General features: G+C 40.2%; 1 protein-coding gene and 1 long non-coding RNA gene across 3 annotated transcripts; one reads left to right on the top strand and one right to left on the bottom strand.

The window, feature by feature from the left end:
• The first annotated feature begins 3,753 nt into the window (after positions 1 to 3,753).
• Positions 3,754 to 7,590, top strand: LOC26515195. 2 transcript variants are annotated; one of them, XR_004310185.2, is made up of 18 exons: positions 3,754 to 4,297; positions 4,468 to 4,515; positions 4,611 to 4,677; positions 4,813 to 4,924; positions 5,115 to 5,203; positions 5,273 to 5,325; positions 5,379 to 5,499; positions 5,556 to 5,691; positions 5,760 to 5,831; positions 5,890 to 5,993; positions 6,079 to 6,166; positions 6,220 to 6,264; positions 6,325 to 6,469; positions 6,536 to 6,616; positions 6,672 to 6,721; positions 6,792 to 7,058; positions 7,195 to 7,328; positions 7,387 to 7,590. It is a non-coding gene; the product is annotated as an uncharacterized LOC26515195 (long non-coding RNA). The 2 variants fall into 2 exon arrangements; XR_001408415.3 differs by lacking the exons at positions 3,754 to 4,297; positions 4,468 to 4,515; positions 4,611 to 4,677; positions 4,813 to 4,924 and adding an exon at positions 4,995 to 5,040 and having other exon boundaries at positions 5,097 to 5,203.
• Positions 7,591 to 13,357: 5,767 nt separating this feature from the next.
• On the bottom strand, positions 13,358 to 16,710 carry LOC6504984 (hexokinase type 2). Its single transcript, XM_001965652.4, has one exon. The coding sequence runs from the start codon at positions 16,367 to 16,369 to the stop codon at positions 14,750 to 14,752; it is 1,620 nt and encodes a 539-aa protein (XP_001965688.1). The 5' UTR covers positions 16,370 to 16,710; the 3' UTR covers positions 13,358 to 14,749.
• Positions 16,711 to 21,074: the final 4,364 nt, after the last annotated feature.

Here is a 21,074-nt window from a genome sequence, read left to right as displayed (position 1 = left end):
TTTTACTAGAGTTTTAAAGCTCTATAGTTGTAACTCACAATTTGTATGTAAAATTAAGCATTTAATTAAACTCTGTTAATATTTTATATTATTTTATTATTTTGAAATAATTTTACATATATCATTTACATATTTCTGTAATAACCTGCTGGCTATGTTGTAAGAGAAAATTCCACTCACAAACATACACACCAACACATGCGCAGGCCGGGTGACGAGCCTCCTACACGCGCTCTCTCTCTCTCTCTCTCTCTGGGCTCTGCCGCCTCCCTCTCTCTTTGTTTGTTTATCCTCTCTCTGTGGACAGATAAAAGTGTTATACCAAAACCAGTTTACATGCGCAGCGTATAACAGCTGAAAGCTCCCAGCGCTGCTGGCCGCCACCTCGGCTGGCGTCAACTGCTCCGCCAGCAGAGCTGCTCAAAAAGGACAAACTCAAGGGCACTGAAACGCGGAAGAAGAAGACAAAACTAAAAACTGAACAGAAAAAAAAAAAAAAAAAGAAAAACAATTACAAATTTCTTGTGCCGCCTTTGATAAGTAGTTGCTTTGATTAGCATACTCTGACAGAAAATATCAAACATGTGTTCCGCCTCGGCTCAAGCCCTCTAATAATTTTCCTCTTTTTTTTTGTTAGATTGCACAATCAGTTTGGTATTTTCTTGTTGTTGTTTTTTCTTCTACTATTCTAAAATCCTCTTTTTTGTTCATCCGCCACTCCCACGCTTTTTGACGTTGGGAGAGGATTTCACTCTGTGAGTGGGCGTGCGAGTGGGTGGCTGGGGTGGTTGGATGGATGCCGGCTGACACAGTTTCGTCCTTCTCCGCCCATCACCCATGCTCCCCCCTTGCTCCCCCTACAGCCTACAGTCGGCGGCGCGTGCCCTTTGAGGTTATGTTGGCATATTCGAGCAAAGTGACATTGATTAACCATCAACTGGAATACTAAAGTTGAGCCACCTAGTCGTCCGTACACTATCTGACCATCGTTTGGGGTTATTGATATCGATTCCCACCAAATTTTTCCACTCCCCCCCCCCCCCCATAGACAGAGACACGCACGCGAACAGCTGTCGTGTACCGTTACATATGAGGTTTACCGTTACACAAAAAGCAAAAGCTCAACATTAGTGAGGTTAGAAAATCGAAAAAAAAAAAAAAAATTGGAAAGAAAACAAATAAAGTTAGTGGCATTACTATTCATAGAACCGAAATGGCCTGATATTGTCATCCATAAATTCGATAAGGTTCCCGATAATAAACCGAGTAAATAAATACCTTTCTCGCAACTCCTCCCCCGCCGAGACACTTCAAATCTCAAGGTTATTCCGCTATCGATTCCGATCAGGCACTAATCCCGTATACCCGTACCCGTAATCCGTAATCCGTAATCCGTAAAATACAACCGCATCCGGGAGTCCGGGCGAAAGTTTCGACTACGTCTGGGGAACTTCTGGGGGCGTTATCGAATTCCTTCGATAGGGAAAGTTCTCGACGATCGGATCGATTGATTTATGCAACTGCGCCGATTTAGTTACCCCACCGACCCATCCGCCCCCCCATTTCCACCTGATAAGCCCTACCGGGGGAGGAGTAAATATATATATTCCACTCGACTCTTGACAAAAAAAATCTTATCAATCTCAGGCCCAAAATTGACAGATTTTGGCGGGAACAGAACAGATAGGCCTGGTCGGGTTTGAAAAACATGAATTAATTAGGGTCTATAGGAGGACTATAGTAACTCCATGTCAGGATGGGCTTTGTGGGCTTATCGGAGGTCCGGAATCCGGATAGTATTATCGCCCGCCCGGCCCGAACTTGCCACTTTTACTTTCACAGTTGGGGCCATAGGGAATAATGGTAACTATGGCCTGGGATTACCATTTTAATAGCCAGGTAGAAACTTTAGACGACGCCAGCACTCCTTATCTGCGATAATTAGTACAAAATTTGGCAAATATACCTCCCATAGCTCCCCATAGCCCCATTCAAATTTGATTATCTCGCAGATAGAGTATCTCATACGGGTTGTGTTTGCCTGAAGAAACAATAATTTCATCAAAACTTCGCCTCAGCACATATTTGAAGCACTTCTGGTGAATCAACCTTCCCCCCCAGGCCTAATCTTTAAGACTTTCTGTTCGCTCTACAAGTACATAGTAAATTTTTTTTGGCCGGCAATCAAAGGGACCGATCCAATAAACGATCTTTATCGTAAATTTTATTTTTTTTTTTTGGCCCACGGAGCATTAAAATTTGAATTCCCATTTCCAGAGCTTATCAGTCAAGTGCTGTTCCAAATGATCTTTTTTTTCAGAGAGATTTCTTACTAACTATGAAGATTTATAGACAAGAAGGTCCGGAAATAGTTGGGAATTATTTTTAGTTTCAATACCAATCTGTACCTCCTTCAACCTTCCATTAACCTCCGATCCATTCAGAGCAAGACCTCTTCTTGGATCCATTCTCGAATTCCGGGTATTTATTTGGCGTGTGGGCTTATCAGCTTTCGGGTTTCGGGTTTCGGCAACAATTCTAATTACACTCATAGTACTCAGTACTTGGTACTCTGGGGTCTGGGGTCTGGGGTATGGGGTCTGGGGTGTGTGGGATCCCGCGAACAAATTCGCACACATTCTTTTTCTATATGGCCGGTCATAAATGTGTTTATTGTTTATAATCGTAAACAAATAAGGCCAGTAATATTTATTTGGGGGATACAATAGTATATTCATCCGACTCCGTCCGTAGATTACCACCCAGAGCCAGAGAGTCACTTGACCCTTGCCTATCAAAGGGTGCTTCAAATATTTCATATTTCTGTTTACACAGAAAAAATTACTAGTTAGCGGCTAGGAGGGGCTAAGAGTAGTTTCCCTCTCTCTGATCTTTTGTAATCCCCCGGCAATGGAAGCCCACAGCCACATACATATATCTGGATTGGATCTTATGCAACCCGTTCGAAATTGCGTTTTACGGCAATTGAAAAGCGGAAGACAACGAGATCCAGTTCGAGATCGAATTGCATTTTGTTTCTGTATTTTTTGTTTGTTTGTTTTTTGAGCAATTATCGTAGTACAGTGCATAAATGGCATTGGCTGAAATAGTTGCTAAATGACTGGTTCTGGGCCCGCAGAGCTGGCTTTTGTTTTTTGTTTTTTTTTTTTTTTTTTGCTGAAAAATGAATGAATGGAGTGGCCTGAGCGGCGGTTCAAAGTTCCGCCATAGTTCATAGTCGGTCTGGTCACTCACCTGCAATCCGAATACCAACTTTGAGTAAACAGAAATTATAGTCATATACAGGTATTCCAATAACCAATTACTCACAAGAGAGCCATGGGCCTCGAATTCCAATCCAATAAGCCACTTAAAGCCATAGAGCCATCAAGATTCCAAGAAGTCTAGCCTCTGGAGATCCATTTCCCGGAACATCTCCCGACTCCCGGAGAACTCTCTGCCCAGTGTCAGGTGGATTGTATAAGAGGCCCAGATCGGGGGAGAGGGTATTATTGTTCTGGGGTGTGAGAAATGCAGAAACGTGATCTATTCCAGGTTGTCTCCACTGACATTTTTTGCGGTTATCAGCCGAGCTGTGTGTGTTCCATTTGCACCCAAAACTGGCTCGTTGTTTACGTTTGTTTTGGCCGCTTTTTGTTTTTTGTTTTGCTCGCCCCTGTTGTTATTGTTATTATTTATAGTGCTTCCCAGAGAGGTGTTTAATTTATACCCCCCACATGATCCGCTACACCCACCCACCCACATCCCCATTCTCTCCCATAAATCATCCTTTTCATTAAACTCTAGCGGTCTAAAGATGCCTCTAACAGAGTGACCAGACTCTTGGTTAAGTCTGACCGTTTTTTGTAAATTATTTAAAATCAAAAATCCCGAAAATCCTGAGTGGCAGGAGCTGTGGTATTGGAGGCTTCCCCGCAAGTAGGCCTTGAGTCGAATTCCCGTGGCCCAAAAATTTAACGCCTCAACCGGAGTCCGAAAACAAATCAGTTCAGCTCTGGGCCTCGTAGGGCTCGGGTCTAAATAATATATAATATAAAAAGTTTAATAATAGTTAAAATTGTGAAAAATATAAAATAATTAAAAAAGTGAAAAATATAAAATATTGAAAAAAGTGAAACATATAAAACAATTTAAAAAGTAAAAAATGTTAAATAATCTATAAAGTGAAGAAAAAATATAAAATAGTCTAAAAATTAAAAAAAAATATATAAAATAGTCTATAAAGTAAAAAAAAAAAATTTATAAAATAGTCAAAAAACTAAAAAGGTCTATTCAGGTAATTGTTTAATATTTATTATTCTGCAGTCTGATTTATTAAATTTTTTCTACAGTTTTTTTTTTAAATTTATTATTTTTGTGCCAATTATTTTTTTTATTTTATTATATTCTATATTTTAATCTTAATTCTAATTATTCCTATTTCTATTATTTAATTTATGTTAACAGCGGAACTCGGGTGCTTTTTCTTTTTTTTTTTCTGGCCTTAAATTATTGGTAAGTATTTTATTATTTATATATTTTATTATAATATTTATTATTTTATTATCAAAATATTTTTCATCTAAAATAATATCCACATATATTTTCAGGCTAACAAACACTGGCTGGTTTTCATCCTGATTTCCTTGATTAACTTAGTTATTTTTTTATATATTGGTAAATATTAATTTTTGATACCATTAACCCAAATTAGTTAGATTCTCTAACCAAATTGCCTTTAAATTAAAATCTTTCTTTAGTAAATATTAATTCCATTAATAATAATATAATTTTAATTATCTATTCCCCTAGCCACATTCATTAAAATGAAACAATCGCTCTACAATTCTGTCTTTCAATTATTTTAAAAATATTGAGTACTTTTTCCTTTTTCAACTTTACTTTTCCATGTAAGGGGCTCTTAGTAAGTATTCTTATTATCTTATTATTACCTTAATAATTTCCTGATATATAATTTTTTGTCAATTTTTGACTCTCAAATATCGGCTTATTATCATCCTCATTTCCGCGATTTTCTTGGTAAATATGATTTGTAATCACTTCGTATATCAATATTAATTATTCTGTAAACTTAGCTCCTTTCACTAAAAAAGGATCCGCCCTCTTGCCGTGGAAAGATGACGCTTCTTTTCTTATTTTTTTTCTCAACATTTTTTCAACTTTCAATCTTCAACTCAGTTGGGTAAATATATTACTTAATACTTTATAACTTATAATTACTTATTAATTAATATTTCTTAATTTTTCTAAGATATCCTGGTCCTCTAACTGTTGAAACAATATAACTTCCACTGGATGTTTTTGGTAATATACATATAGCTATTTTAAGAAATGATAAAAAAAACCTCTAATTCCAGAGTTCCACATCCTGATTTCCTTCTATATTTTCATTTAAATTTAACCAATTTTTCAAAGTGAAGTCATAAGCTATAGACTCTACTGAATTCTTGAATATTTTCCTGGCTTTTGGACCCTTGGGTTGGTAAACATTTTGTATATTTCGGCTTTTGAACTCTACAATTACTGCCTTTTAGAGCCCACGGAGTGACTGATTTTCTTCTATTTCTTAAAAAGACCTCCTTTTAAATGACATTTTGAAGACCACTCGCTATGCATGGCGGCTCTGTTGTGATGTGACTTTTTCCTTTTCCTTCTGCGCTCCTTTCTTTGGTTCGTATTTGTTTTTATTAATTACAATTATAATTATTATATTGATAAGTTTTTAATATTTTCTACAGGGTACTCTTTTGAATACTTTACCTTATATTTATTTTTTCCTGACTTGTCATCTCACTATCCTCTGTCTTTTAGTAAGTACATAATAAAATTAACATAATAAATTTTAAACACAAATCTCTTTTTCCACAGGTTGCTCTTTTGATTTTTATTTTTATTTTTATTTTTATTTTGAAACGAGTCAGAGTTTCTTGTTCGTCATCGCCATCTGAGCCTCCTTCGAGATTCTTCTCCTTGTAAGTATTTAAAATGTATCAATTTATTTAACTAAAATATTTTCTTACTAATTCTATTTACTAATAATTCGATTTTTATCCACAGGTTACTCTTTATAATTATTTACATTTTTAAACTGCTGCTACAATTTTTTGCCATCGCCTTCCAATTCTCTGTTGGGCTTCTCCTCCTTGTAAGTTTTTGAAAAATTCAATTTCATTCAACTAAAGTATTTTCTTCCAATAGTTTTTATTTTTAATTTGTTCATTTTTCCCCGATAACCCCCTACAAGTGAGTAATACTCAATGGCAATACTTGATACTGTTTAAATAATATAGATTCTTACTTTAGGGCTTGGACTCTATAGCTCCAGCACCACCTTTAAGGATCCACCGACTAGCTTTCTTATCTGTTACTTTTTTTATTCTTACCTTTGAACCGAGTTCTGATACCCTTTTCTCCAAATTTTTGTGGCCCTTTTGAGCTCCTTCTCCTTGTAAGTATCCTATACCCGGTACTCGTAGAGTAAAACTATTTTTAACTAAAATATTTAACATTTCAGGCCGCTTTGCTTGATTAGGATGGGCTCTCTGAAACTCGACTTCAATCTTATTTATTTATTTTATTTAACTTTATACTTTCGGTAAAATCTATCATTAATATTATTGCTTCTGAATCTTAAATTTGTTTTCTTTTAGCTTTTCCGGCTTCGAATCCGTATCCACCTCCCACTGAGGTGGATCTTTTGGTTAGTATATATACCCGGTACTCGTGAAGTGGTATTCAGTTAGTTATATTAACTTAAATATTTGCTACAGGACGCTTTGCAACTAGATCTGAGTGGGCTCTTTGGTATCGTTTTTAAATAATTTTGCTTCCTGACTTGTCATAATTGTCATCCTTTTCCGTGTGCTTTCCGTTTACTGGCAAGTACTTAGTATTTAATTTTCTTAAAAAAAACTAACTATTATCTCCTATCTATTATTAGGTTATTCATTATAATTATTGTTTTTAAATTTATTTTTCAACAGAGTCCTGGGTGCTTTTGTTTGCCGAATATAACTGAGCCCTAATTGAGTTTCTTTGTGAGTATTAAAATGTAAATTATATTTAACATATATTTTTTCTTAACAGTTTTGCTCTTTATAGATTTTATTTGTAATTTTTTCTAGGGACTTATCTTAAATTCTATTAAAAGAATATTTTTTTTTCTTCCTTTAGATGGATTTTAAAGCTCCAGCACCTTAATTTGGGACTAAAGCCACCTGATTTGCTTGTTTTTATTTTTATCTTCCCTCCGAGTTCTGATTTCTTTATTCCCTATCTTTCGTGGCGCTTTTGAGCTCTTTCTCCTTGTGAGTATTTCAAATACATACCTAATATATTTAATATTTAATATTTATTCTTAAATAGGCGCTCTAACGTCGGAATTCTTCCCTGGCCATCTCCTGACCAAAGGTGGACCTTATTATTTTTAATTCTGAGGCACTCTAACGACGAAATTCTTCCCTGACCATCTTCTGACTAAATGTGGACTTTATTATTTGTTTATTTTACTCAAAACTGCGGCACTGATTCTTGTTTTTAAACTTTGTGGCTCTTCTATCCCAATAATTAAAGAACTATTTTATCTAAAAGCAATCTTTTACTCAAATATCTCAAAGTTTTCAGCTCCTAATTCATTAAAAGATCACTTTGTTGGACAAACAAGTCGCAGAAATGAAGTACTAACCAAAGTCTCGTGCCCGTTTGTCTGCAAATTGACTCAAGTGTCTGGGATCAAATAAATTTGTATGCCCAGCAATTTGCTCTAGACTCTCCAGAGTCGGATGACCTGTCTTCCAGAAGAAGCGTCTCTTCCCGCCCATTAATTGAGACAAAAATGCTCGGAAGATGAAGGCAGTTTCTGGCGGTTCGTTCCGCCGCTCAATTGGTTCGTTAAGCGATTAGTGGCCGTTCTCGTCGCACTTTCATTCAATTCAATCATTCGCTTCCATTCACATTCACTTACATCATCTATCGGAGTGGCCGTGACCATCAAGAGGTCCGCCACCGCCGGAGGCAACTGTACCGGATCTTGGGGGGGGCTGGCCCAGGCCCTACGATCCAAGATCCAAGATCCAAGTTCTGGGGTATTCCAATTACAGAACTCAAGACAGACGGCGTCTCCCGTCAATTTATCATCGGTTCTCGGTGATTTTGCGCAGTTTTGTTTAGAAAACTTATTATTTCTGACTATTGCAATGGAAGCCGCAGACAGTTCTGATAAATGTTTAATTAAAGTGTCTTATAGACTGTAAAGATGTACGAGAAACTTTGGGGATAACTTTGAGATACGAAATATAAAATTCATCATCCGCCAATTAGTGGATGACACTTACCTGTCGAGTATCCCGCCCCCGTCCGATTGATCCTCTCCGGCTTAATTACCCGGATTATATCATTCAATTTAGTTTATATCCCAATGCCGCCAACAACTCACTTTGCTTTTTGCGCTTTTCCCTCCCAGCCACCAGAACACGAGGCTTTTTTAATTACTCACTTATATTGCCTTTTCTCGCGTGGGGTTTATTATTATTTGTATGTATGTATGTACTTCGGTGTTCCATTTGCGGTTTTTAAATTAAAACGTAATTAAAGTAATTTTAGATGCAGAATTTATTGTTTAGGGTTTCCAAGGCGAAACACGAGCGTTCGAAAAAAAAGTAAAAATGTATTGTGTTTTTTTATACCAACACCACGAAAAAGTCGCTAATTTGGCAGTAAAACAAGGCAAGAGCTAGAGCTGATTGTTTCCCAAGAGAGCTGACAAAAAATGTCTAAAAAAAACAAAACAAAAGCATTATAAACTAATAACGGTAATCATTCGCAGAAAACAACAACCATAAAACAAGATCGGCGGAGGAAGTGACGGCAGTTGGAGTGTTTGCTGGCGGTGGGTCTGTTGGAATGCTGTTGGAATGGCTCAAGTGCAGTGGAATTTTGTTGGAATTGATGGTGATCGTAAGGCTATAGTCTAGTCTTATCTTGGGCTTATAACAAATCAACATCTCTCCTGATTTCGAAATAATATAGGACTTATCTCCGCAATAGTTCTTTATATCCCCTCTAGAAAGTTTGCTGTTTGCGGTTTGTTGGAATGCTATTGGAATGGCTCTAGAGCGTTGAAATCTTGTTGGAATTGTTAGTATCTCCTGCTGATCGTAAGACTCTATAGTCTAGTCTTATCTTGGGCTTATAATAAATCAACATCTCCGCTGATTTCGAAATAATAGGACTTATGCCCGCTCTGCAATCGTTTTTTATATCCCCCCAAGAAAAACAGTTGGAGTGTTTGTTGGAATGCTGTTGAAATGACTCTAGTGCGTTGGAATATTGTTGGAATTGTTAGTGTCTCTCGGTGATCATAAGCCCCTATAGTCTAGCATTATCTCAGGTTTATAACAAATCAACACCTCCCCTGATTTCGAAATAATTACATACTTATCTCCGCTCTGCAATCGCCAGAAATCTGCATTCTTTCGCCAGTCTTTATGGCTCTGTCTCAGAGATAAACGATTACCTGGCAAATACTACAATAATCTTTATAGAAAATATTACGTATCTGGCATATCGTGGAATACTGGCATTGTAAAGTCTCGGACTACCGAAGTGCGAAATCAAAGGTTTTATCACGACGCCGATCGATAAGATTCGATATCTGAGATAGGGCCGAGAATGTCACTCGAATGTCAGGCTAGGGAAGCTCACCTATGAGTCTTGTGAGCCCAAAAAAATATAGTATATGCTATAATGGCTATTTGAATGCTCCTTCCTGTCGTTCGATGTTGTTGTCGAAACTGGTTTCTGTCTCCCGACCTGCTTTAAGACTTTTCACATTTCCAATATCCGTCAGTGTCAGAGTGTGCGGAATAAGCTAAAAAGAAAAAAACAAAATAGAAACATATTGCTCGGAACTTGTATGTATATTTATCCGAGTGTGACTTGTTATGGTTTTATTTATGAGGCGAGTGCAAATTGTCAATCTTTTCGCAGCTGTTTCGTTAATGTTACCTTTTCAATTTAAATATGCAAATATATTGGAACAAAGAAAAGTGTCTGGGCCATAAAGACCACAAACCAATTAGTTTTAAACGTAAATCCAGTAATGGACCTTGGTGGCAACTGTACTCTCTGGAACAGTATCGGGTATCATACAGACATCTGGTCACACTGATTTGTTCTCAGTGCAGTTGTAGCTCACATGACTTCGATTTTGTTTTCTTGATTTTTTGTTTTTTGTGTTTTGTGTTTCCTCGTTGCATTTCCATTTCACACTTTCGAAAATCGCATTTTGCCGTCGCTTGAAATGCCTTTGCGGTTTGCAATTTACCATTTGCGTAACAACAAAGCAACAGGGTGATAAAGCAGTGCGAGCAGCACGAGCGATAGCGACAAAATAGAGACAGTTTGAAGATCAAGGGAAGAGAGAGGATCCCCATTTTCCCCCATCTCTTTTCATCGCTCTCGCTTTGTTTTTGTCATTCTATTGCGTATTTTGTCCCTCTGCCCCTGCTGCGCATTAAAAACTATTTTCGAAAAAATGTTTTCGAAACATATTTTGTGAAATTGCCGCGAAATTAACGCGAAATTTTCACCAACAACAAACAATGAGCTGTCAAAGCTCTTAAAAATGTTGAAAAGAATTCTTTCTGGCTGTCTCCCTGCCCAATGATAAATCTTTCGACCACTGACGTAGGAGGCTATACGGAGGCTATACGGTGAGGCGTGGTCCGCCCACCTACTTCGCTGGCACGGTGACGTATACGCAATATTTTGATAAATTATATTCGCTAAATAGCATTCTTATAGAAGAAAGTATATATTTTATAGAAGAAAGTATAGATCCTAGTCTGTTTTTGGGGGTGAAAGATCTGAGACGCCTCTCGACTCGATTATTTCATATTACGTATACGCCGGGTGCGCCCGAGAAGCTTCTAGCTGCGCTGGAAAATGCACAATCGAGTGAAATTCCAGGCCCAGGGAGGAGTGCCTCACTGATAGTGATCGCCGAGAGGGCGATAAGAGGGTTAAGGACACGGTGAGGGCATCAGGTGTTAAGTGGGGCTAAGTGGGGTGATCCCAATCAGTCCCAGCTATGTAGTTCCAGTCCCAGTCCCAGTCTCAGTCACTCTCGATCTGGTTAATACCCGGAGCAGGGTATCTCCCACTTGGAATTCCCCTCACCACACAGACAGTCGAAATTGCGGTTGGCATTTCTAAATTGAATATTTGCATTCGAGATATTTAAATTGGGGCTTTAAATCGCCCAGACCCCCAGACCGGGCCACTAAAAACGTGATCGGTTCGTGCCGGAGATTGCATTATTTTCCGGTCCCTTTCTAATACACATTTCCACTGAAAGTTTTGTTCGAGTGTACCAGTGACTGACACGAGTGCTGGCCGCCCGCCTTAACCCCCTACTGCCCCTCACACATTTACGATCAATGGCTCAATCAAGCCTTTTGTCTGTCCCACTGGCCCGCACTTGTAATTCAAATGCGTCAAACGAAAACTGCAAATGATTCAATTTAAAATGGACTACAAAGCGGCGAGACAGATAATAGGGTATCGACTGTGGAGATACCTTGTAAAAACAAGTATAGTTTAAATTTCATTCCATTATCGTCTTAGAAAAGTGAGAAAAATCTAAAAAATCAAGTTACATTTTCAAAAAAAAAAGATTGTAAAGTTAATACTATTTAGACACCCTCTAAATACAAGTATAGGTGAAGTTTCAGATCATTTTCATGAAAACTGGCTAAAATATAAAATTTTAATATTTTACACAGTTATTTGTATATTTGTATTTATGTACATATACCAAGTGGGGGCAAAATTTCCAATTTTTACCTTAGAAAAATTACTATTTTATTGATTATTAAGCTCTATTATTAAACAAAAAGAATAGTAGAGTAAAGAATACAAATTTAAGTAAAGTTTCAGATCATTCTCATGAAATTTTGCGTAAAATAGTCGAAAAGTCCTCAAAAAATGAGACTTTTGAGTACAGACGGTATAGATAATCTCCAAATACAATTATAGGTTAAGTTTCAAATTATTTTCTTTGAGAAATAACTAAATTAGAAAAAAATGTAGGAAATATTGAGATTTTTCACCAAACAAAACAACGGTTTAACGGTACATACCGTATAGATGACCTCCAAATAAAAGTATAGGTCAAGTTTCACATTATTTCCTTAAAAAAAAAAGATAATATTAAGTTCTATCATCAAACACAAAAAAATATTAAAATACAGAACGTATAGACCCCCTCCAAATACAAGTAGAGAGCAAGTTTCACCCGATTATCTTTTAAAATAATATACCCCTCAGTATAGTTACAGGGTATCCCCGCCTGGCGTAATAATATAAATAACAAAATTAAGCTTTCTGACTGATTGTCATTGTCACTGATGATGCATAATTTTAGACTGAATTTAGTTCACAAATAGCTCTTGTCGGGAATAAATAATTCTCAAATTATTATCCCCCATTTCCCCCCAAAAAAAAATAAAATAATAAACAAATTCCAGAAATCATATCTGTTTCTCATCAGCGGTTTTTTGTTTTATTTTTTTTTTTCTGTTTTCTGTTTCTTCTGCATCGACAAACAATCCATTTGTTTTTTTTATCCATTCATCTTCGTTCAAGCCTTCTGGTTTATTTCAGTGTTTTTTTTTAGGATTTATTTTTTTTGATAACTAGACTTTTTATAACAGGGGCTAAGTTCTTATTTTACAATCGTTTTTTGTTGAAAAATAGAAACACTTGTTGTTAGCTTTGGTTTTCTTAAATATGTAGTTTACTTTTTGTAACATTTATTTCCATTTCCGTCCGACACTTGTCTGATCTTGTCTGTGACTACACTGAAAAAAAAAATGTTTTTCGTTTGCTTTGATTGCGAATTGTTGTTGTTGTTTGTTTTTGTTGTTGTTTGTGAGTGCTGACCAGCAGCATTTAGAAAACTAAAAAACTGAAAAACTCAAAAACTGAAAACCAAAAATAGATGAAACAAAAAATCAACTTTTATGAATTAAGAACAAATTTTATTTGCTTTTCATTTTCGCGTATTTTTGCCTTTTCGCTTTCGCTTTCGCGTTCTCTCTTCTCGGCGATAGTTGTTGTTGTTGTTGTTGTTGTTGTGGGTAAACAATAATTAAATATAATATAGGGATGGGAGGGTTTTTAGGGATGGGTGGTGGTCTCTTGCGGTATTGCGGGCTTCCACGACAACATTTAGAAACTAAGATATGAACTAAACACTAAACTAGGTCAAAAATGTACAATTACATAAATAATCGCTCCACAAAGCGCATCCATCTACTATGTATGTATGTATGTATGTTGTATATCCAAGGGGGAGGGGGTGGAAAAAAAACGTTATTACCTTCTTATATGTTTAGTTTAAACAACAAACAAATTCACTAAACAAAGACCGTACAAAGCAGTACAATTACACAAAAAAAAAAAAAGTCAGTAATATAGTGGCTAATGTATATCATATTTTATATATATATATATATGTAAATATATATGTATGCAAGTATTATCATATAACGCTTCGTAATAGGTTCTATATAAACATTTACAATTACAGAAAGGACACCGTCTAGCGCCGTCGGTTTCTTCGCCTAGTATTTCCTGTCTCTCTCCCTGTCGCACTCCCTGTCTCTCTCTCTCTCTCTCTCTGTCCTGCTCTTCTTCCTTTATAGCGGCTTTTTTTTGCAAGCATTTTCTTGTTTTTTCTTTTTATTTCTTTCTATCTTTCGTTAAAAATGTGCGATTTTTGTCGGTTGTCCTGCAGGATATGCTAAAATGCTTGTAGCACGATAGTATAACAATTTCTCTCTCTTTCTCTCTCGCTGGCTCTCGGTCTGTGGGATAGGGCGGGGGCGGGGGCGGGGGAATTCGAAAAGAAATTCGTTTCACAAATTGTACTATAATAGTGGTTTTTTTTTGTGTGTATTATTTATCGGTTTGTTTTTCTCGTAAAATATATATGTATATAATAGCATAACAAATTTTCAACAAAAATCGAAAATCGATCCATTAAGCATACCTTTTCTTTCTTTTTTTTTAATAGTTTTTTGTTTTTTAAGTTTTAACTAGGAGAGAAAGAGATAGAATGCAACAAATCTTCTGTCTCTTAGTGGGATTACTTTTTGTATTTTCTTCTCTTTTTCCTTTTCTTTCTGTGTGTTTCTTTAAAAACTTTGTTTTTTTTCTTAGTTTTTGTTTTTGTTTTTGCCTAATTAAAATACTAAAGCAGCACGTCGCCAGGTGGCGTTGTTTGTGTGGGCGTGGCTAGCGCCCCCTGGCGACGGCCAACGAAGGAACCTACAGCAGCAGGCCTCGCTAACTCTCCAAAAGCAAACTCTCCAAACGGTTCGATTCTCTCTCTCTACACTCCCGACAAAGCGCTCTCTCTCTCTCTCCCAATGGCCGAATTTTGTATCACGTTGATCCTTCCGGAGGACATCTCTACTTGAGGAGGCCAGGTCAGGTTATCAGTGAGGATGGTTTGTCGATTCAGTTTCTCTTCATCTGGCAGCTGGCAGGGATGGTGCTTGGTGGTTGGTGGTTGGTGTGGCGCTCTTGGCGAGTTAGCGAGGCCTGACTGTAATTACGCATACGCCGTGGTGGCCGTGGCCGTGTACTAGGTGTTCTCCGGTTTCCGCCGCCTGGCCCTCCGCTCGCTCGCAGGACTTCACTTCATCATCAGCGGCGTCAGATCCTACTTTTTGGGCGAGAGCATGTCCTCGCGACAGGCGACCGCCGCCACCAGCGCCGCACCTCGGCCCGATCCGTCCTCCGAGAGCATCAGATCGAACGTGATGCCCGGCTTGATCAGCTTCGAGATCTTCTCGACCATCAGGTTGTGGAACTTGGGATGGAACCGATACACGCTGCCGTCAACGCCCACGGTCACGTGCGGCTCGTCCATCTTGTTGATGAGGGTGGCGATGCCGGCGGACACCAGGTGGGCGGCCCGCTTCGAGACGCACTCGCAGATGTAGCGGACGTTGGCGCAGTCACCGTCGGTGGCGTTGGTCAGGCCGAGCTCCTCGAGGACCAGCCGGCAGTTGGTGAAGGTGCCGGGCTCATCGGCCTCGATCTCGCTCACATACTTGGTGAAGAAGAGGCCCCGGGTGTTGAGGACCTCCGAGTCCTGGCCGTTGAACAGTATACCGGCATGGGTCATCTTGACGAGAACGAGACGCACCAGCTCGCCCATGTACATGCCGGAGATCATTTTCTCGAAGGTCTGCTTGCCGGGATTGATGCTGTGCACGTCGATGTCGCGATCGAACTCGGTGCGGACAAAGTCGAGGGCACCATTATCGCCGAAGGCGCCCCACTCGGTGTTGATCAGGACATGGGGCTTCTTGTTGTCCGCCTCGACGTCGAAGAGTTCCGCCTCCTCCACGCGCTCCATGTAGCAGGCATTGGCGCCGGTGCCGACGATCAGGCCGATCTTGCAGTTGTGATTCTTCCAGGCGCAGCTCATCAGGGTGCCGGTGGTGTCGTTCAGGATGGCGCACACATCGATCTGGACGTCGCCGCGCCGGGCGATGGCGTCTTTTAGCAGCTGGACAACATCCTCGTTGACGACACCGGCACAGTTGAAGCCCTTGGTCCAGGTCTCCAGCAGGCCCTTGGTGAGGCCCAGCTGGCGCAGCGGGAACGAGAAGGTGAAGCCGAGGGGCAATCGCTCCTGATAGACATTGTGCTCCGCCATAAAATTGGAGAGGCACTCGGCTATGTGATCGAACAGCTGGGTGCCCGAGCCAATCATGATGTGCTGGGGTATGGCATAGATGCGGGACTCCATTTGGAAGTCGTTGTTCTCCTGCAGGTGGATCAAGAGCACCCGGAAATTGGTGCCGCCGAGATCGAGGGCGAGGAACTTGCCGCGCTCATTGCCGTTGGGCAGGTCCTGCACGTACGTAACAAAGCACTTGACATTGGCCTTCGGATGGGTGTCCTTGGCGAGGCCGCGTCGCAGCTCGTGGAGGATGCGATAGCACAGCTCCTGCACCTGCTCGTCCGTTAGCAGCAGCTGCTGACATAACTCGTGCACCATCTTCTTTTTCTCTGATGCGCTAGCGGCCGCAAAAAGGTTCGCCTCCAACGCTATCGCTGCATTTGTGGCCGCTGTTGCATTTGCGTTCGCCGTCGAGCTGCATTTTGTGGTGGTCTGTGATGCTGCCGCTGCCGCCGCTGTCGCTGTTACCACACCCCCCGGTACACCACCCACTCGATCCGTTTCGTCGCGACTGTGTCCGTTCAGCTGTGCGGTACCGTTGCTATTTATAGACACACTCCTCATAGCGCCGTTCAGCTCCCGATCCATCCTCCTAGCAGTTGTTGCCTCTCGAGATTGCACTCACACGGGAAAAAAAATAGTAATGCACTCGCGATTTTTGTTTTCTCGCCTTGATCTGCTTTCTATCTTTCTTTTTTCTGACTGTCTATCTTTCTCGCTATTTTTCGCTATTTATTTTCGTTTTTTTTTTTTTTTTTTTTTTTTTTTTTTTTTCAAATATTCGCCTTGCGCCTTTAGCCTTCTTCCGCTTTTTATTTTCAACTCAGCTCAGTGCTCGTCGCTCTCTCCGGTTATTTTTACTTGGTCCGCACGCGTCCGTTGCCGTGAAATGTTTTTTATGGAATTAAATCCACTCGCCGCGAGCTGCTCGCTTTACGCTGTCGCAGCTAGCGCCGCTGCCCGCTGCCTGCTGCTTGCTGCTTAGGTCGACGTCAGCGTCAACGGCGTCACTGGTGCTCTATGGCGCTCCGGCGCTCTCCCGCTCTCTCTATTTGGCGCGTGAAGGAACCTTGAAGGTCAAAAACTGAAAATTAGTATGGGGCGGCTAGTTGGAGATATGGCGCAGTCGGCATAGGCGAACCTACGCCTCTGGGGCCCAGCGACCCCCCCCAAACCTACCACCCACCCACCCACTCACCCACCAGATAAAGAGCGAGCGGGATGGCGAGAGCCAGAGTGTGCGCCGTGGCGCTTTGCTCTTCGGAATGAGTCAACGGAATGGGTTTATGCGGAGCCCTCGATCGCCGAATATCAGGAACTTTATATTTCGTTTCATAATTAATATGTATATTTTTTTAAACTTTAAAGTAATATACTTTTACTAATGAAGCTGAGCAGCCCAACTCCACCAGGTAAGCATCATCATTAAGTTAAATATCATCATTACTGTCCTACATGAACGACAGGCCCCAAAAGGGCTCTCCGAGCTCAAGAGAGTTCATATTTGCTTTCGTCAGCATATGATACCCTACCTCCAGTGGGGTTGTTCGGCACTAGGAGTTAGTGGGTTTCAAAATCGAAAATAAATCATAATCATTCTTGGCCTAAGTTAAAAAATTAAAAAACACAAACATCAATTGGACTTACAATATATCCCAAAAAAGAAAATATTGTAAGATATCAAGTAGTCGCCATGTTGCACACCGGTTATACTGCCTGCGTGATGGGCTCGTTCCTTGAACTCCCTGCCATAAGTGGTAGTATAACAGTTCCAGGTGGAGAGCAGACGGCGAGAGAGAACGAGTTTGGTTAACATAACAGTTGGCAGCCCCCCACACCACCCCCCGCCCACTTTATTGGTTCAGTGGAGCTCGACGCCCGCTCTCCGTGCCCCCGACCCCCCTTTGGGGCTTGTGAGTACGTGCCTTGGAGCTCGAAGCTCCTCTCTCTCTCTTTCTGAATCACTCCCTCGCTGCCTTTGGCTCTCTCTCAATGGAATTTTGTTTTTGGGTCTTATTATCTTTTATTTAATATTTTTCCTCTTTATTTCGTGTGCAATTTCATTCAGATGCTGCCCTTTTGCATTAGACTTGCAGGTGGCACCTGCATTTGGGGGCTTTTTGCGCTGTTCCACTATTTTTCCAAAGAGGCTCGTCCACAACTACGTGTGTGTGTGTGTGTGTGCTTGGAAACGTGTGTGCTGGCATGTGGCCCCAAAAGTGTTATACAAGACCAGAAGTGTGACAATCGGGGGCAGAGAAACAAATACCTTCCGTTCATAAATAGTTCATCTATGATATGCTGCCTAGTCCAGTAGCTAGTGCTAACTAGTTGACCTCTGCTGTTTACAGTTGTATGTATGCCCATACACAAGAATTCCATTCACTCTCAGCCGCCACACACGCCCCCTTGGCCGCCTCAGAGAGTGGGAGAGTGACTGGGGGAGAGAGCGCGTGAGTTCGATGACGTCTATGGGGCCAAACTACTCCCTCTCTCCAGTGCCAGCCTCCCATCCCTCCCCACTCCTCACTCCCCAGTCTCCAGTGCCTAGTCTCCACCTCCAATGACAGTTGCACGTGTCTTGCGAAACGATTTCGCCACAACAACAAAAATGTTAGTTGTTTACGCCACGCCACTTGGCCGTAAAGTTGCCAAAAATAAAGACCAGAAACCTCAAAGTGCAAAGTGCATTAAAAATTAACCCAAAGAGCCATAGTACACTTTACTTTTTTTTATTTTATTTTTAGAGGGCTGGAAAGGGGGAGCGTCTCCACTTGTGTGTAGAGTACTTGTAGGTGTGTCACCGACTGTCTCTACTATGTACTATGTACATATGTGTGTGTGTGTGTGGGACAGAAATGATTAATTGCTTATCTGGGTGGGTTACACGTTCCGTTGCTCAGGAACACACAGACGTAGATACGAAACAGAAGCGTAAAAAGGACAACAACAACAACAATAACAAATAAGGAGCGTGTGGAATACCCTACATATTAGATGGGAGGTATCTCACATCTATGATACACCAATTATGAAATAAAATAATCTCCATTTCTTTGTTTTTTTTTATTTTGATTGATTTGAAGTCTACACTTCGGACTCTTGGAGCAAACCGGAAGTGGCTACTTGAAATGCAAACTGCAAATGGCCTATCGATGCCACAACACCCCCTTTTTCTAGGTCACAACAACAACAATAATAATAACAACAATAATAATAATTATAACAATGGCAAACTGAGGAGTGGTTGGTTGCTTGACTTTCTTATCGGCATTCGCGGAAATTAGTCTTTGTTTTTTTTTTCTTTCGCTAAAAAACAATTCGAAAAGCGAAAAAAGGGGGCCTGGGGGGGGGTGTGGCAGGTGATTCCATCGACTAGGTCAGCACTAGGACGCAGAAAGTGTTCAGAAATGGTCTTCTCTTGCGTTCGTTTCTTTGTCTAATGCATGTTTGAACATGAAATACAAACAAACAAGTACAGACAATGACTGTCTGATAAACGACGTGCACTGACATGATGAGTCAGCTGCTCTGGAAAGCAAACACAGTTATGGGAAATAATCTAATGAGCATCCTTTATGGACTTCTATTAATACATAATGAAACTTAATTGCATCAGTTCCGAGAACTTTAAAGTCATTGCGATAAAACAAAAAAAAAAAAAAAAGTTCAACTGGTTCCTTCTTACTGGCCCCCCCTTAGCCTCCCTCCCCCCTGACCAACCACGCCTTGAAATTTCGTCAGCTTTTCAAAACTGTCCTACACGTCCTGCGGCCGTCTCCTGTGTCACCTTCAACCGGCGTAGGCGTTGGCGTTGGCGTTGGCGTCGACGCTACCGTCACTGCCAGCGCCCACGCTGACGTCTCTGCCGCTGTCGGCATTGCGGTTGTGCGGCGTATTTTTTTTTTTTTTAGTCCGCTTTTGGGAATCCAGTTTTGGGGGCTCGCCCCATGCACGCACACAGGCGCCCACCTCTTTTTGTGTCCGTACACGCCGGCCGTGAGCGTGTGTGTGCGTGTCCGTCCCTCCCTGTGCGCCTGCCCGTACCGACCGAGGGGTATATACACGAAATAATTGATTTTTACAGCACCTCCATCGTGCGATATTACGCTGTGACGTCAATCATGATGACGTCGCCCCAGTCAGCCCCTTGTGAAACTCACTCACTACCTGTCTCTTTCTCTTCTAGTCGTTCTGTCTCTTTCTTTCGATGGGGGGGTCAATGCAGCCAAAAAAACCAAAAACGACGACACCGCGTGGAAAATTTGTGAAAATCCAAATCTCTCCGGCCTTCGTTCCCAAAACAAAAGCCATTAATTATAATACGTTTTTTTTGGCAACGTAAATAACTTCACGTGACGGGCCTGCCAAAATGCGGAAAATTCGAATAGCAAGAGACAAAAAAAAAAATAAAATAAAAAACAGGCAGGCGATAAAAAACAGATTTAGCGACAAAAACCTCATCAAAAAATGTACATCCCAGACCAGACCATCGATCCCCAGAAAAAAATATCCAAAGAAATACAAAAAAACAGATAATTAAATAATATCGAAATATCCGTGTTATATCTAGTTCCCCAGACATAAAATGGAATGTATAAAAAATAAAAAAAAAATCTATTAATATATGTGAATAAGAAGTCCATTAATAAACGCATTAAAAAACTGCTCGTTCGGCCTTCGCAGCGGTTGGTTGATTTCGAGGCCCAGTCGGACTTTTCGGTGCTAGCAGCGTTTCGGTGCATTCCGGCAGGCATCTTTCGTACCTTGTTCTCACCCACCCCGAGTTGAGAGAGGGAATTTGTTCTCTCAACATAGATTTCGCTCTCAAAAAACTGGACTTAGAAAATTTTCATCTCGCTTGGGACTTAGAAAAATTTATGCGTGGGACTTTTAACTTAGAAAAAATTATTTCATGAACAATTCAACGTATATTATTTAAGTTTACCAAATTATGTTCTATAATAATTTTATTGAAGTACAAAATTTAAACATAGCTCAATATTTAATGAAAAATATTATTTATAAAAGGAATTTTTTTTTTTACATTAACTGAGGGCAGCAAAAAAATAATCCCGCGTAATTAGTGTGCGTTTTGTGCAGCGTTTTTAAGCTAAATCAACCCAAATCGAAACGGTCACATAGGGTTGTTCATAGTGCGTCGCATTGGTTTATTATTGTGAAATGGTAAGTTTACTGCTCTGTTCATTCAATTATTCCTATTTTATTGTGTTGATAATGATAAATAAACGTTATTTCTTTAAACAATTATTTTCAGTTCTGGCTGTACTAG

This window comes from Drosophila ananassae, chromosome XR (assembly GCF_017639315.1).
Source record: "Drosophila ananassae strain 14024-0371.13 chromosome XR, ASM1763931v2, whole genome shotgun sequence".
Taxonomy (NCBI): domain Eukaryota; kingdom Metazoa; phylum Arthropoda; class Insecta; order Diptera; family Drosophilidae; genus Drosophila; species Drosophila ananassae.
The sequence above is the reverse complement of the archived record's forward strand: the minus strand, read 5'-3'. Positions and strand labels throughout refer to the sequence as shown.